Here is an 18294-nt window from a genome sequence, read left to right on the forward strand (position 1 = left end):
GTTCATTCATAATTAATGTACTTCCTTTGTTTAATTCCACAACAAATAATTTAGATGTTTGTGGAAAGTGGCTTTTCCCCATTAAAGCTGAGGAGGAAACGCCTTTCCTTCACTCCTTCAATTTCTAAGACAAGTATTTTGTTCCTAAAATACTTCAAATTCTTTTCATCTAATGTAACAATTAGTTCAGAACCCAAAGTCTGGTGGGGGGCAATGTACAATTTACTACCCCTCCCTCAAATTTTCCAGAAACCTTGAAGGACAGATGCAGGCAGTCTAGAGTGAGGTAACCTTTAGATAAGGAGATGGATCAACCCAAATGCAAGCGGGCTACGTTATGCAAACAATTTGGCTGTCCCATCTACAGGGGTTTCTGGGACCACCAGTTGTGTCCGTCCGTCCATCCGTCCTCCCCATCCCCCTCTCCTCTTCCTGACCACCGTTGAGGTGAACAGCTTTGTTTTGTTTCACCTCACACACAGGGGCCATGGCACACCTCCTTGCCTTGCTCAACATGTTGTTCATAGGCTGAAAACGCCAGTCAAAGTCAGTCTTTCCTCCTCTTTTCAATTTATTAAAAAATGGGGGGAGGGCGCATGTGTGGGAGCCAGAGGTAGACAGCAGGTCACCTGCTCTAGCACTCTCCACCTAATGCCTTTAAGACAGTCACACATTGAATCTGGAGCTGGGCTGGCTGCCACAAGTGACCTGCCTGTCTCGACCCCTACAGCAGGAGCATTACAGGCATCTGGACTGCTGGGGATTTGACCCCAGAGCCTCGGGCTTGTGCAGCAAGCATGTTTACCTGCTAGTTAAAGTAACAGACACTTGCTCATAATGGGCATGGTAGAGAGCCAGAGCACTAGAGGCAAATCACTTCCCACACAATGTAAGAAGTCTGCTCAAATCTGCTGAGAAGGAACAGAGAACGTGAGGCTGAGGACTCCCCATCTGGGACACACAGACACACATACCCCAACTGACCCAGGAATCTGCTGAGAGCAACATGCAACACATAGGTAGACAGACAGACAGACACACACACACACACACACACACCTACCCCTGACTGGCTGGCTGCAGAGTCTAGACACCATTCAGTTGAGCATTGCAAACAGGACACAAGGAATAAACAAACCCTCGAAGCAGTGGAGCAGAAACCAAACCTAGGAACCAAGATACTGTTCCTAGCTACTGCCAAGCTCTGAAGGAGGGGCCAGTGACTCGGGTGCCACCTCCTTGATAGGCGGCTCCTCTCAACTCCACAGTACCCAATTAGCCTTTTGACCAACAGTCATACCCACCCACCAAGCAGTATGTGCAAAGGTCTTGGACTTGAAACAATCAGCTGAACCAAGACGCTGTCTCCATCCTCCTTCTGTTTTTGACAGGTCAAAAACACTGGGAAAAAAATGATGCTTAGGACTGGGGTCTACAGAGTGGGGAGGAGCATGTTTTCCAGTTTCAGTGGCTTAAGGTTGATGCTGTGATACTCTTGGGGATCCTACTAGGACTTTAGATGTTAAGACAGGCTCAGAGGAACCTTAGGGTTCATCCTGGGATCCACACACAGTCTAGGAAGAGAGAGCCCTGGAAGTAGCCGCCAAAGGTTCCCCAGCTGCACACACAGGCATGGAGAAGCTCTCTGGCCAAGACAAAGAAAACAAGGAAGGACTTCAAATTCTTTGTCTATGAACTCATGGGCCAAGATAATTTGATATGGCTCTATAGCCTTCAACTTTCACATCCTGCCAGAAGACTAATTCGGAATTTGAAATTTTTCCCTGAGAGCTTCGTAAAAGAAGGTTTAGATTCAAACTCTGCATGTAAAGTTGTGATGAATGAATTCTAGCTGTGTGTCAAGAACTAGTTCTAAGCTCGATCTAATCATTAGCTATTCGGGAAGGACTATTACCATTTTGTGGATAAACTGAGGCACAAGAAGGTCAGCTGACCTTCCTAGAACCCAGAACCACGATTACTGTGCTGCAGGTGGTCCTTACCACTAGCGCCACACGTCACTGGACGGGCAAGGCTGAGGATCTGGGACGGGGAGACAAGGAAACAAGCTTGGTTCAAGCTTGGGCACCGTGTCACCTTCAGCATACCCAGTGGGTTTTTCTAACCCAAAGACAGGGAAGGGCTGCTTCTGAGGCTGGAGGCAGGCACGGTAGGCGAAAGCCCACGGGCTGGTCTCCTCCTCCACGTCCACAGCATGTCAACTGGCCCCCGACTCTAAAACTGGAGGACTATTACAAGAACCGCTTCCCCAGCCTATGTTCTCTCGGCCCAGCTGCCTTCCCAGGAGGCAGAGTGGTTCCTAGTCATGAGCAACAGATTAGGATCCTGTGCTGCAGGGAAGACCAGTGGCTTTTCTCTGTGTCAGGGTGAGGGAATCTGTTCTTCAGCTGCAAAATGCCCTCCACTGGCCCAGGTGGTCTAACCTGGGGACAGGGATACAGTACCTCATCTCAGATATTAAAGGAGAACATGCCTCAGTCATATAAACATGCTAAGATGTTGTTCTATTTTTCTAATTCTTCTCTGCTCAACTTTCTTCTTTTGGTTTGATGTTGTTTGTGACTACGTAGCCCAGGTTGGCCTCAAACTCTTAACCCCAGGCTGTCCAGGACTGCACTGCTGGCTTTCTTCTTATCTCTACCCGCTCTATTTTGAGGTAGGGTCTTGGCCAAAATTCAGAGTTCTGCCTTCTGAGTGCTGGGATAAAGGAGTCCTCCACCATGCCCAGGCCCACTGTGCCCAATTTTCTAACTCCTGATTCTTCACATGCAGCAAGTTCAGAACTGGTCAGAAAAAAACCAGACTGTTGTTGAGGCAGCTTTACACCTTCTAACAGAAGCTTCTACAATACTCCAATGCAATGAATATTTGAAAACAGTTAAAAACAACTGTAGGCCAGAATTTCATAAACAGCTTATCATTTCCTTTGAAGATTATTTATTTAATTCTCTATTAGTGAACTCAATTATTATTCCATCAATACATTACACATAATACTGCCAGAGTGTATCATTTATTAGTTAGGACATAAAGCCTGATACAGCTTATAACCTTGTAGAGAAAAACATAAACATCCCTTACCTAAACTGTAGAAGTGTTTCAGAAAACTGCTCATCCCATTCTATTAGTCACATAGGATAGTCAGGAGATCAAGACCATTATGGGGCCCTTGACCTTTCCCTATTATGTATAATAGTCAGGAGATCAAGACCATTATGGGGCCCTTGACCTTTCCCTATTATGTACAATAGTCAGGAGATCAAGACCATTATGGGGCCCTTGACCTTTCCCTATTATGTACAATAGTCAGGAGATCAAGACCATTATGGGGCCCTTGACCTTTCCCTATTATGTACAATAGTCAGGAGATCAAGACCACTATGGGGCCCTTGACCTTTCCCCATTTTCTGTGTTCCCCTCCATATCATAGATTAGGTTTGTGCAGCACATTTCTAAAGGAAAAGGCGCCCTTTCCATTTCTCCCTTGCCTAGTTGTGAGTGGAAAAGTCTCTCATGCCTCCTTCCCCACACTGGTTTTACCACTTCCCCTACTCGGCTGTCATACTGAGCTGACAGGGATCAGCACCCATGAAGGAAGCAAGCAGTCCAACAGCAACATCTTGGACACCCTCCCATGAGGCTCCAGCACCTGTTCCTGGCAGGCCTGAGGCTTGACATCATGCACCAATATCAAAGGCTGAGCCAATTCTAAAAGGATAATAACTCCTGGCCAGAGGCGTATTAGGAGTAACTCATCTGGAGAAAGTTTCTTCATCACACAGTCCAGCAACAAGATCACTGATGGAGAACCATCCCTCATCCATACACAAAATAGAAAATTACAGAAGACAACAGGTATTAATAACGGTGACCTTTGCCATATGTCTGGCTGTCCTTTGTAATTTTTTTTAGTAACCCGTATTGATTGTATTTATCAGTGGCGTTCAGTGTGATTTTTTCACACACACATACAACAAACATTGCTGAAACCCACCCCCCAACTCAGTTCCACCCTCCACTTTTCACTTCTCTGGTTTGTTTCCTTACAAATTCATAATCTTAACAATCACAGCATATCTTGAAAACATACTCTCTTTAGACAAAAGTGTGGTACCATGCACAGGTGTGTACATATACACACATGTAGTACAACTATATGCCACGAATTCCCGTTAATTTTAACTTCTCCAGATTTCCCAAATAATCTTATAATTGGGTTTTAGACAATACAAATGGTGGGTACTGGGACAACACATGCTTCAAAAATTGTTTTAACCAAATAAATCAATATAACATTCTCCATGTTCGAGCAGCTTAGATCCAAGAAGGCAACGAAGAAAATAATTTTTTTTTACATGTGTTTCATGGGGTGCAACCCTTAAACAAAGAGCTACAGGCAATCAGTAACTGCTGAGAGAAGGAGAATCGGTCTTCCCCGGGGATGAGCCCCCTAAATGGTTATTCAACACCAGGTAGTCAACTCTGAAAACAAATATGCAAGCAAAACTAAACAGGCTCAGCACGCTCTATGTATATATTTATGAGTATATTTTTATGTTTATAAGCATAATAACTAGAGAAAAAGAGGTCATAAGTTTGAAAGGGGCTGGAAGGAGGAAAGGAAGAGTCAATAATGTCATCTTATTTTTATTATGAAGAATTGCAGATAAACTGTGCTGGTTAGTATTTTTGCTAACTTGGCACACGCTAGGGTTATCTGGGGAAAGGGAACTTCAAGCGAGAAAATGCCTCCATCAGACTGGCCTGTAGGCAGGTCTGTAAGGCACAGTTTGATTCATAATTGATACAGACGAGGTCAATTCACGGGGGTAATGCCATGCCTCTGAGCAGGTGTTCCTGGATGGTGAAAAAAAAAAAAAAAACAGGCCGGGCAAGCCATGAGAAGTAAGGCAGTCAACAGCACCCCTCCACGGCTTCTGCATCAGTTCCTGCCTCCAGGTTCCTGCCTTGGTTTCCTGCAGTGGACTCGGGGATATGTATGCCATATAAGCCTTTTTCTCCTCAACTTGCTTTTGATTGTGCTGCTTATCACAGCAATAAAAATTAAACTAAGACATAAACAAAAGTGTTGCCTTCTTGTGAGCTACCACACAATTCACACACTCTACAACAAAGCCACACCACAAGAGCACACAGTCAACCCTGGACATTACACAACTGTGAACCGTTTCCATGTGGACCTCCTAGTCATAGTCTGGAAGAAGCTCTAATATGCTGCTAAGCTGACAATTCAATTGGTCAAATCCTTTTTCCACTGTGGAGCTTTAAACTGTCTCTATTTTGTTACCATAATAAAAATGCTGGAAAAAAAATTATTGGCATTTTTCTTTCCTGTATCATGAATAATTCAATACAGAGGAAAATCATTATGACATTTACTACATTGGGGGAAAAATTTAAATCATATTCAGTTGTCACTTGCAATCCTAGCTCTAATCTTGACCTCCAACCAAGTAATTTAAACTCTAAGTCCTTCAACAATTTCTAAAATAAGAATACTGTCACCTGCTGTGGTGCTAAGGCTGCTGAAGGTCACCCAGTCAGTGTGGTGAAAAGGTGCAGTCCTGCCACCCCTGGACGGAATGACTGGTAAATGTGCTATTTGGGGATCTCGGCTCAAATTCCCATTGACTCACCTCTCTATTTAAAACTCTGCGGCCTTCAGTGCACTACACAGTGAGCTGATAGGGACATTCTAAAAAAGACAACATGGGCCCTGTCCGCGAGACCCCCTGGAAAAGCAGGAGGGAGGGTATTACAGGGTATGGACCCAGGGCTGTGGAGAGCAGTCGCAGGGCTGACTGAGGACCCAGGAAGTTCACAAGGAGCTTACATTTGAACTGGGTCTTGAAATCTGGAATCGGAACACTTAGAACAGGGCAAAACCTCATTAGGAGGAGCTGGTAGAAAGGAATGGTGTGTTCTGGGAAGGATGAGAAGCTCAGAGGAAAGAGGCAGGAGCACCAAGGATGGAGAGGACTGCTGGGCCCTAGGCAGGGATGGCCTTGTGTTGTAACAAAGCTAAGGAGCTTGTACTTCCCACTGTGTGCAACCAATCACACAACCATAGTGACACATTTCACACACACACACCCCACACACACACACACAAATTATGAATCTCTTATGACCCTGAAAATATTTTTAAATCACTCTATCATCTTGGTCTCAGTTTTTATATAACAACTTAAGTGACACATAAAATAATTTTATTTCTTAACTTCACATTTCTCCTTAAAATAATAAAGTTACCTCTCTTCCAATGGAACTAAAGAAACAATTTTTTTTAAGTTGATAATGTACTTATTTCTGTCTAGACATCTCACTCTTTATTTGTGCACGAGGAACTTTTAGGTCTAATACCAGAAAAACAAAACAGTAACAACAAAACACAATTCTGTCGCGAGCAGTGCACACCCAGAACCCCGGGGAGGAATTACGACCTCCCACGCACAACCCTCCACCCTAGGCGAGCACCATCAGCAGAAGTAAAATCCCAAGACAGTATTTTCATACTGAAACTAAGGACTATCCTCTGCCAGGGGAGCTGGCGGCAGCAGCCCCACAAACATGAGGCGCGCACACACGAGCAAACAGCTTGACTGTAGACATACTACAGTAGGGATAGGTCTTCAGGAATTCCAGTTCCTTCTTAGGTTGAAGCTTTGTAGGATTTTACTGTCGGGTACCTATCTAGAATAAGCCCTGAAAAACACTGTACAAACTTTCTTTTCCGAATCATGACTAAGTTAAGGGACAGTGAAATCGCTGCCTTATGGAGAACACCTTCCGGTGTCTCAACAGCACGTGAATGCCGCTTCCCATCAAGGTTTTGCCTACAGACTTCAAAAGCCACTCAGCACAAGAGTGGGGGCAGTGCACTTCGTTCGCAGCCCAGTTATTTACTGGGACACTATTTCTTGACTGACGGACAAACTGACTGACTTTGGAGAGGGCTACGTCCAACAGGGGCCGACTTAAGCAAAACCACAAATCCCCGCCTAAACAAAAAGCAAAGGAGAAAACCTGCATCTGCAAAGAGACACGAGAGAGGGCTGACAAGGCCGTGGAGGTAACAGTGTGGGAGCACACCGCCTTTCCACAGGCGGGGCTGGGGCTCCTGGAGTACGGAAATCTTCCTCACATCACACACGAAACTGAAATCAAACTGGCCACACACAAAAATAAACTACAAAAGCCTTAAAACATAGGGGTACATTTTCATAATATTGGATCTTTTAGGTGGGATCCTAAAAATATAACTAACCAAAGGGGGGGAAAAACAGATAAACTGAACTTTATCAAAATTTGTATCTTTTGTGCTTCAAAGGATACTACCAAAAGATTCCATCCACAGACTGGGAGAAACTACAAATCATGAACTTGGATAGAAGTCAACCCTCAAGGACAGAGAGCTTCTACTTCTCACAAACAAGAAGACAACACAACTTAAAAATGAGGAAAAGGCAGAGGGATAGAACCATTATATCGGGGCTTGTCTAGCTTACGGAAAGCCTTTGGTGTGCTCCCAGCACCATGTACATGGGCCGTGGAGCACACACCATTCCAAAGTTCAGGAGGGAAAGGTAGGACAAGAGGTTCGGGGTCATCTTTGGCTACAGAGGGAGTTTCAAAGCCAGCCTAGTCTACATAAAACTCTAGTTTTTTGTTGTTGTTTTTTTTTTTTTTCTTAAAAAAAAAAAAAAAGAGGGGGCATTGAGATAGATCGATACTTGAAGGTACAAGGAGAAAACACTTAATGAAGCTGACCTCTGACCTCCACCATGGCATGCATGCACCCCTATCCTACCCCACACTATGCAAAATAACTCAGTTTTTAAAGGGAGAGCAAGCTATAGACACTTCTTCAAAAACGATACACAAATTTCAATCTATGATTCAGTCATTATGGAAATGCAAGTCAAAGGACTTCACAGCCACCAGGATGGCTGTCTTTAAAAGAAACCAGACGACAGATAAGAAGTGTTGGCAAAGTTGATGAGGAACATTGCTGGTGGTGCTGTACCATGGCGTTGAGCACTTTTTAAAAGTTTTGAGAGTTCCTAAAAATACATGACTTAACAAAATTGCACTTTTAGATATGCACCTGTGTTGGCTAGTGGTTTTGTTTATTTATTTGTTTGTTTTTGTCAACTTGACATAAGCTCGAGTCATCTGGGAAGAGGGAACCTCAATTAAGAAGGTGCCCTAGTCAGGCTGGCATGTAGGCATGTCTGTGGGGGAATTTGCTTGATTAATGACTGATGTGGGAAAGCTCAAGCCCCTTACTCAGTGTTGCCCCTGGGCTGGTCCAGGGTGTGCATAAGCCTTGGAGAACAGGCCAGTAAGCAGCACTTCGCCATGGCCTCTGCTTCAGTTCCTGCCTCTAGTTTCCTGCTTTCTGTTCCTGCCCTTTCCTCCCCAAGTTGCTTTTGGTCTGTGCTTATCACAGTAGTAGAAAGCAAGCTAAGACAAGATCCAAGAGAAGAAAAAAGATATTTCCACACAAACTTACAAACAAATGCCTACAGCAGCAACATTCATAGCAGCCAAAAACAACTCAAATGTCTATGTTTTGATGAAGTCACACACAGTATGATGCAGCCCATACGCACATACTATTTGGCATTTTTTTTAAAAAGATTTATTTATTATGTATACGGTGTTCTGTCTGCACATATGACTGCAGGCCAGAAGAGGGCGCCAGATCTCATTATAGATAGTTGTGAGCCACCATGTGGTTGCTGGGAATTGAACTCAGGACCTCTGGAAGAGCAGCAGTCAGTGCTCTTAACCTCTGAGCCATCTCTCCAGCCCCCAACTATTTGGCAATTTAAAGGAAGGAAGATGTGGATGAAATTTAGGAAGTGTTAAGGGGCAGATGCCAATCATAAAAGACCACATTTCCTTTCTGTAAGTGTGGAGAATAGACAAATCCAGAGACAAGACAAGGGTAGTAGCTACTGTTAGGTCTCAGGCAGTTCATATATCCAGAAATAAGCTCAATCTAAACTATACAAGAATTGCTCATCGTTTAGAGAAAAGCCAGCATTCTTCAGGAATTTGTGAACCAAGTTCCCAGTCCCCCCAAGGAGTCATTTCCCTCTACTCTGGCAGAAGGGACATACATCTCTCTATTGACATATGATGGCTATCATATTGACCTGTGATGGCTATCAGCATATCACAGTCCATGCTAGCTTCCAAGCTCCCTCAGGCCCTATTCACAAGTGTCTGTCATACATTTCAAAGCCACCACACCAGCTTCCACTATTCTGTTTCTTCTATCTCCACCATTCTGTCTGTCTCCACTATTCGGTTTCTCTCTATCTCTATCTCTCTCTATCTCCATTATTCTTTATCTCTTGCTATCTCCACTATTCTATTTTTCTGTCTGTCTGTCTGTCTCTCTCCACTATTCAGTTCCTCTCTATCTCCACTATTCCGTCTTTTTTTATCTCCACTATTCTCTTTCTCTAACTCCACTATTCTTTCTCTTATATAGTAAGCCCCTGTCTCAAAAAACCAAACCAAACCAAAACCAAGTGTTTCCTCCCATAAACCATAACCAACTAGGGCAAGAATCAGAGAGAGAGGATCGTAAACATCTCTGGAGGCTTGTCACTGCTGGTGGCTCTAGTGGTTATGGTGGTATTCTATTTGTACTGAAATGTGATTTTAATTGTATGTTAATAAATAAAGTTGCCCGGGTGCCAGAGCTATTAGAGCCATAGAAAGAGCGTGGCAGTGGTGGCACACGCCTTTAATCTTATAGATCTCTGTGTGTTCAGGGATACAGCCAGCATTGGAGACATATGCCTTTAAGACCTAGAGGGCTGTACTTACAGGCAGTGATGAGGCAGTCATGTGTTTGGGTTTACAACCAATGGGAAGGCAGAACAGAAAGACTATTTAAAGACATACACACAGGAAATAGGTCTCTTTCGGAAAGCTAGGAGCACTGCAGGAGGAAGGGTAAGATTTTAGCTCTGAGCTCTGACCTCTCGGCTTTCTCTTTTACATTGGTTCTGTGTTTCTTATTTAATAAGATGGTTGGTTACATCTACAAGTGGTTCTTTCTGTCCTCCTGAAAATCAGCTAGTAAGATCTAACAAGCCCTGTAAAACAGCTCATGGTCTATGACTATAGCCTCATCGTGAAATTATACCCCAAGGAAATGGACGAGCAAAAGGAAAATGAAGAAACATAAGCATATAGCCCAATGGTTAACAATAAAGAGACATAGAGCCATTTTACAGAGCAGCAACAGGGCTAGATAAACTGTGAAGTAGCAGCTCTAGGTTGGTGAAAGTATGCAGGGCCGGCTCCAGCTCAGAGGAAGAGCACTTGCCTAGCATGAATGAGGCCCTGCGCGCGCGTGCGCGCACACACACACACACACACACACACACACACACACACACACACACACATGAGAGAGAGAGAGAGAGAGAGAGAGAGAGAGAGAGAGAGATGCATAGATTTCATTCAATGACACTTTGAATATATCTATTATTTCCATATTTCAAGACTTTTCAAAATCAAGAGAGGCATGCCCTAATTTGACCATGTTAAACAGAACAGGTTGTGCAGACTCTACAAGTTAGTTCAAAGTAGCTCTATTAAAATGACCTGTGTCTGTGAAAGCTGAATACTTTGGACCTGCGGAAGCAGAAAGTATGTGTTCGGCAGTTGCTCCGCAGACCCTTCTGTAGAGACTCTGCGAGTGCCCACTCCAGATACCTGCAGGGAAGCAAGAGAAGCATGCCTCTGTCAGTGTCAGAACGCCGTGTCTGCACGCACCTGATGACCATCCGCCCTCATCTACAGAACACTAAATGTTCCTCATGACACCTAACCCTCACAGGGACACCTCTTCTGATGTGTTCAATGGAATCTGGTGAGAATTAGGCACAACTAACCAAATCTGATGCTTAGATTCCCCGGCGCCACATCTTCAGGATGCCCCGAGTACCATACTTGGGTTAAGATCCCTGTTCTGTGAACACCAGCAGCAAAATGATCTTTCACACACCCTTCCCACTATCTTGATTTGAGTGGTGATATGAACGGGGAGCTCCCTAGGAACAGACTGCCATAGAAATACTCCTGAGCAAGAGTAGACAGGCAAAGTGTCAGAGTGGCTCTCAGTGCAGCCCTCTCACCTGTCTGAGAGAGAAGAGCCTGCAAGGTTTTGTTCTAGAAAACTGTATGGTAGATAGTTTGGGCTTCATTCTAAGACACTTCAAAGACCCAGGCTTTATCAGGCTGCAGGGGAGGTTCTGGGGCACACAAAGCGGACGGGTGGAAGTTGATAGATTTAGCATCACTCTAGGTTATAGTTTAATGACATGAAATGGTAGGAAATCTCTCCAAGAGTCCTTTAAAAAAATAGTCAAGTTCTCTAAATCAGCAGGCAAATGATGTGGCCAAAGGCCAAGTTACTTACATGATAGGAGAGGACTCCATGTGAGGAGGTATTAATAAATAAGGAGCTCTCGGTGCTTCCTTCTTCAGTAGGTAAGAAGATAATTCTGAAGGAAGTTCTCCCCATTGCTGGGATCACCTGAAAGGGAAGTTCCTAGTCAGTCATCGGAAGGACTGCTGACAGACTCGCCTTTTGACTGCTTCTGCAAACAGTCCCCTGCACATCCTGCTCCTTTCTCAGTCAGCACCACGGAGCCCTGAGCCTCCCTAAACTGACCACCTCCCGGCAGACTGCCGGCTCCTGGCAGATAACTGCCCAGCGCTCGCACTCCAGAGTGAGTCGTGTGCCCCGCCTGTCTACTCTCTCCTCTTCACACCCGCACGTTCACACCTGTCTTTAGCTAACCCAGGTCTGTTTCTATTTAAGTACAGAGGATAATGTGCATGTGAAGACTTATTACTAAATATGTTGACATATTACTAAACCCAGGGACAGTGTTTTATCCACATAAACCAAACCAAACCAACCATGAACCAAATGTGGAAGGGCTTCTCTGTTAACACTTCCTTGGTCTCAGTAGTTGGTGAACATTGTAACATCAAGCAGATATAGTAACCAAAATAAGTAAAAACTTAAAGAAGTTCAAGGTCATTGGAAAACTACAGAAGACTATGGTCGACAGCTCTGCCTCAACAGGAGTTAACCACAGAAGCCCTGCTCACAAGGAGTCCTGCTTTGTGAGAAGGTCTGAGAGAATACAACTATAAACCCAGCACTAGTTACTAAAGCCTCAGCACCCGTGGCAATCTTAAGAACGATAATATAAACTTTCTCTAGCCATGATAAAGCCATACTAAATATACATACATTACTACAGTTTCTTTAAACATGTTTCCCCATTCGGTATGCAGAGCCACTAAAGCTCTGAAAGAAAATGAAAGAAAAAGTACACATAAAGCAAACAAAAATCTAGAAAATGGAAACACGGGTATCGGGAAAAAGGGATATCAACACTCACCCTGCAATGGACAGGCGGCACATGGAAATGTCTAGCAGCTGTGAACACTGAGTTCACCACAACCTCGCTATCTCTGCTGGGGTTGTACGCATAGAGAAGCTTCGCTGCAGGATGCCCCAGGAACCTGGTTGGGGAAACAGAAAGGCAAGACACTTGTGATTATCAGTACCACTCACATACACATGCATACACTTACACACTATAATTTATGCTCAAGACTGAGCCCAGGGTGCCATGCATACCACTGAGCTACATCTCTAGCCCATGTATTTTTTTTAACTCCAGAGAGCTATCAGCATTCACTAAAAAGTTTGAGGAGGAGGAGGAGATTGTACAGCACTATCCTCAAGGCCAAAAGCCTCCATCATCGTGTGCTCAGCTGTGGCTGGTTGCAGATCACAGCTGGGTGTGCTGACAGCAGACAGTCCCTCACAGGAGGGGCTGGGGAAATAAGTCTTCATAATTGTGTGTGGCCCTGGAGAGGGGCTAGCTGTGGAGACCTGAAGGAAAGAGGCACCATCGACACAGTCATGGCGCGTTATCATCCATGGTGGGTAAGGACTTCCCAGAGTAGCTGGGGTTACCCATGCTCGGCAGTAACCCCTCATCCGTGGTCTGTAAGGAAGCGCAGTCAACCCATTGGTTCCCCTTTGGTGAGATCCAGCTTTATTTTTATAAGCCGAATGGCAATCTCCACTAGCACTCCGTTCCTCTCGGTGTTATGACAATTCCACACATCTGGGTTATTAAGTACTTTCATGTCTGTCTGTTTATAGAACCAAACATGCTCTGGCATGTACTAGCATTATCTAGGGTTCTCGTTCAAATCAAGATATATTTAGATAAGAAACTGCAGTCACCACGAAAGCTTCTCTGAGCCCACCACGAAAACATGAGGATCAAGGCCCGGCCTCCTAAGCTGAAGAAATGTGTGCACAAAAGGTTATCACGGAAATTAAATGGTGGCAGACATATGCAAGGAATATTGGAAGGATTTTTTCCCTTTCTCACAGGACTGATGGATGATGTACGGAGATGGCAAAAGAACAATACAAAGAAACCAAACCACAGCATCCAAGTCTTAGAAGAAGCTTATGGGACCACTGGTCAGCACAGAAATCCGCATCTCTCCTCCAAATAGTCTATGCTAATTTACTCCCAATACTGGGGTAAAGTACATTTTCACACTGAACTGTTGGGCAAATACATTTTTGTGATAGTTCAAAGAGGGAAGAGAGGGAAAGAGAGGGAGTTTTCATGGAACTCAGCACCGTGGGAGAGCACTCAGGAGGCTGAGGTGGGCGAATTACAAGTTCTAGGCCCGAGGAACAGAGAGAAATCCTGTCTCAAAAGCAAAACAACAAACAAAAACCTGTACAGGCAGAAAGCTTTGCACACCATCTGAAAACTTCCCGCCAACCTCCCAGTAATGGTCTAATGGAGAGATCATCGTACCAGGGCTTTGGCTGGCAGCCTAACAGGAGGACCACACGGCACAGGCGGGGCCTCCAGCCCAGCCATCTGCAACGGGTCTGGGTCATTCCATCTGACCCCTTCTGTCTAGCACTGAATTCACTAGTTCAATTTAGGGTGCAGCAGAGCCTGCAAGTCATTCTTCCAGCTACCCAAATCCACGGTTCTTATTAGTATGGCCCCAAAATAAACCTAGTCCAATTTAAGCAAAATCCTCATGTGTTATACTTGTATTTCTTTAATTTTGTTCCAATTTTTCTAATAATAGAAATGTGCCATTTATCCTAGCAGGATCAGAAGACTGAGGACAGGACTACCTACACAGCAAGTCCAGAGCAGCCTGGGTTTCTCCGCCTCCAAAAGGGAAAAGTTCACCTTAGTAAGGACAATATGCATGCTGTTTCTCTCTGTTCAATGGTTGGACATTTTGTCCCAGCTTTCATGGGTACTTTTCTAAGTGCTCATCTTAATGGAAAATTTTAATACATCTGATGTGTATTTTAAATCATAAATAATTTAGAACCTCCACTTATAAATAAAACACACATCAGTGTGATTAAAGCCTTGGTTCTTTTAGTGTTTAAATTTTATTTACTTTTTTTTTCATTTATGTGTATGTGTTTGCATCAACTGAGTGAGTGCATGCCAGAAGGGTATATATTGGGGCAAGGGACATCCACGGAGTTCACACAAGGGCGTCAGATCTCCTGGAGCTGGAGTTACAGGTAGCTGTGAGATGCCCAATACGGGGTCTCTGAAAAAGGAACAAACACTCTTAACTGCTGAACTACCACTCCAGCCCCAAATATAATTCAATTAAAAAAATTTTTTTTACTGCTAGGTATTGTGGTGCACATCTTTAATCCTAGCCCTTGAGAGCCAGAGGCCAGCAGATCTCTGAATTTAAGCCCAGCCTGGTCTACAGAGCAAGTTCCAGGACAGCCAGGGCTACACAGAGAAACTTTGTCTTGAAAAAACAAACAAAAAAACCCTATTATAAACATAAGGGTCACTTAATAAACCAGTCAGAGAGCTGGGCTCATATCTGCCTTCCTTGCCATAAATGAGTACAGACTTCAGTGGCTTTAAGAAAAAGGCACCAAGCAATCAACAAAGGTATTTAGACTTAGCACTTAAACTTATCCCCCAATGCTTTACATACTATGCACATAACTGCACACAAGTGTTCTGGTTTCCAAGAACTGCATTAAGAGGGGATGGTAGTGCCCTCCACAGCAGGGTGACTGCAGCCACCGTCCCGGCTGAGACAGAAGCCTCCTGAACTAGCTATTTTTAGCCTCCTTTTCAGTATTCTATTTTTACATGTGTTAAAAGGGTATGAATTTCCTTTGGTAGTGACAACTGGAAGATAATCTATTAATTTAATATGACAAAAGAATGATGAAAATGTATGAATGATTAGCACTTGCAGTCTTGGGACCAGCAAAATGTTAACCCTTAGAATAAGCTCCCAGGGAACGGAAGGAAGAGAAAGCAGCAACAAGATCCCGATTCTGCATCTGAAACGGAAACCAAACTAGGAGAAAGTAGTTGTCTGCCTGAGGTATCAAAATAATGGGGGCAAACGCTGGACCAGGAAAGTGAGGGAACCCAGGTATGGCAGCCACTCACAGTTGTGAGCTGTCATGTGAGGGCTGAGAACTGAGCCCAAGTCCTCTGAAAAAGTAGCAAGTGCTTTTAACCACTAAGCCATCTCTGCTGCACCCAAATCACAGAATTTTATGTTCTGAAAGAGTAATTGACAGCCAGGATCCTATAAATTCCATTTTTTTCTTCCTCTAACTACATTCATCATGATCCATTTCATCATACCAACCAATCTATAGATTTTAAGATAGCCCTACACACACACACACACACACACACACACACACACACACAAATTCCCTTAAGGAAAAAAAGAACTTTGTGTGAACTACTCACTCAGACTTAAAGTCAGTGAGATTATAAGTCATCTTATTGACATTATCAGTTAAATGATTATAAATTTAGCTTTTAACAAGTTCCTTTATCTAAAAATAAAAATATAGTAATTCAGTACAAAATACTCTGGGCATGGTAGCGCACGCCTTTAATCCCAGCACTCAGGAGGCAGAGCCAGGCAGATCTCTAACTTTCAAGTCAACACGGCTGCAGTGTAAGACCTTGTCATTAATTAAATGATGGAGTAATTAAATCAGCACCTAGAATCTTATAAAGTCGGTAAAATACCTTAACAATTTTATTTCTTCCTCCTTTTAGAAAAATTTCTTTTAAAAAATATCAGCAAGACATTTCATTTCCAAGTCCGTCTGTCTGTTTGTTCTAGCTTCAGAAACTTAGAAGGAAATGACAAAAATGGTAGATGAATGCACAAAGCCACCGACCCCGCTGGCCCTGGTGGTCACTCATCACCACGTGACTCCACCAGCTTTGCCTGAACTCCTCGAGTGTGCGGAGAGGCCCTGTGAGCCTCCGCAGAGCTTCAAGGAGGCTAATTTGAGGATGTATCTTTTTAACACCACCTTCCTCTGCACACAAGAGCTTAGTACAGCTGTTAAGTTTGAACTGCATCACAGACAAGAGTTCTAAGCTGCCTCCTCTACAGTCTCCGCCTCTTCTTCCTCATGGGATCCCAAAGCCCGCATTTCTTCATTCATGGTTTTTTTTTTTTTTTGGTTTTCCGAGACAGGGTTTCTCTGTGTAGCTTTGCGCCTTTCCTGGAATTCGCTTGGCAGCCCAGGCTGGCCTCGAACTCACAGAGATCCGCCTGGCTCTGCCTCCCGAGTGCTGGGATTAAAGGCGTGCGCCACCACCGCCCAGCTCATTCATGGTTCTTAACACCGAGTCTCCTCACAGCTGATCTCACCTTCTCTACCTAAATGTCCACAACTGACTCCAGATACTGTTGCTAGAGTACAACTTCCAGGCTGAAGGCACAGCAGGAAAAGTCAACATCTACATCTGGCCTCAAAGAATTCAGAAACCATCAGGACTCAGTTTTCCTATTATAAAAGAATCCAACTTATTCCAGAAAAACAAAGGCTTGACACTGACTCCCTACTGAAGTCTAGCCACTATCAAACAGTATAAAGCAGATCATTAAATAACTAAAGCGGGGGAGCTAATGGTACGTCTCAGCAGTAAAGCATATGCCTGGCATGGACATGGTCCTAACTTCGACCCTTAGCACTGCAAAGCAAACAACCACAGAATTAAGGAAGGACTTAAAACAACTTTTACACTCTCCCTTTCATGAAAATATTCCTTTAACAAGTCGCAGGATGGATATCCTTTCATGTTATTAATATGCTTAAAATATAGGCCAGGTGGTGGTGGCGCACGCCTTTAATCCCAGCACTCGGGAGGCAGAGCCAGGCGGATCTCTGTGAGTTCGAGGCCAGCCTGGGCTACAGAGTGAGATCCAGGAAAGGCGCAAAGCTACACAGAGAAACCCTGTCTCTAAAAACCAAAAAAAAAAAAAAAAAAAAAAAAAAAGCTTAAAATATAACACTGTGTATATATCATCATATAAAAGATACACTGAGAATAGGGGCTGGAGAGAGGGCTGGGTGGGTATCAGCTCACACTGCTCTTGCAGAGGACTGGGGCTCAGTTCCCAGCACCCACACGGGGTAGCTCACAACTGCCTGTAACTCCAGCTCCAGGATGCAATGCCCTCTTCTGGCCTCTGTGGGCAATCTGCACATAACCACACCTCCCAACACATACATATATAATTAAAAATAAAAAATCTAGGAAGATATACTGGAGATAAATACAAATATGATGAATTACAATAAAAAGATACTTACTGTATTCCAAAATCTAGAACGGATGGCTGAAAATGTAAGCCTTTTCCAATAAACAGTTTTTCTGAGAAGCTAAAAGACAAGAAAAAAGAAGAGACATTAATTGCTGTAATTTTAAAATCTGGACGTTGCATCATATACGTAGGCCATTTACTTTAAATTCAAGAGATATAATTTTACTCCCTTACAAATAAATATGAACTAGAGTTGCAAAAACTTTTAACATTCTTAGTTTATAGTTAATACAACATTTATCAAGTGTACAGATCTTGTCAGCATGGTGATAACATAAATGGAGCCCCACTTAATGATTAGTAGGTTTCTTTCTATAAGAAATCAGGTAATGGGCCTATCTTCATATACCCAGAATAAAGAAAACCTCCCAGGTAAAGGAGGTGTAAGGACACCTTGGTCCCTAAATTTGTTAGTCAACAGAGAAGGGTCCATGCCAGGCCAGCTCCTGAAGGCAGGCATAATCTCCAACCAGGTCTGCATTTTAGTCCTATAAATGATGAGTTACT

At 43.7% G+C, this 18294-nt stretch overlaps 1 protein-coding gene across 9 annotated transcripts in view; it reads right to left on the reverse strand.

The window, feature by feature from the left end:
• Positions 1-18294, reverse strand: part of Tmem131l (transmembrane 131 like) — a 147123-nt gene that overhangs the window by 52903 nt on the left and 75926 nt on the right. For all 9 annotated transcript variants that reach the window (XR_013052137.1, XM_076574314.1, XM_076574313.1 and 6 more), the window contains 4 exons: positions 17777-17845; positions 12489-12612; positions 11492-11608; positions 10675-10785 (listed from right to left, as the gene is read on the reverse strand). Coding sequence is in view for 8 of the 9 variants with exons in the window: in XM_076574314.1 (XP_076430429.1) it covers positions 10675-10785; positions 11492-11608; positions 12489-12612; positions 17777-17845 (421 nt within the window). In the remaining variant the exon portion in view is untranslated. The remainder of the gene's footprint in view (positions 1-10674; positions 10786-11491; positions 11609-12488; positions 12613-17776; positions 17846-18294) is intronic.

The sequence above is a fragment of the Peromyscus maniculatus genome, chromosome 6 (assembly GCF_049852395.1).
Source record: "Peromyscus maniculatus bairdii isolate BWxNUB_F1_BW_parent chromosome 6, HU_Pman_BW_mat_3.1, whole genome shotgun sequence".
Taxonomy (NCBI): Eukaryota; Metazoa; Chordata; class Mammalia; order Rodentia; family Cricetidae; genus Peromyscus; species Peromyscus maniculatus.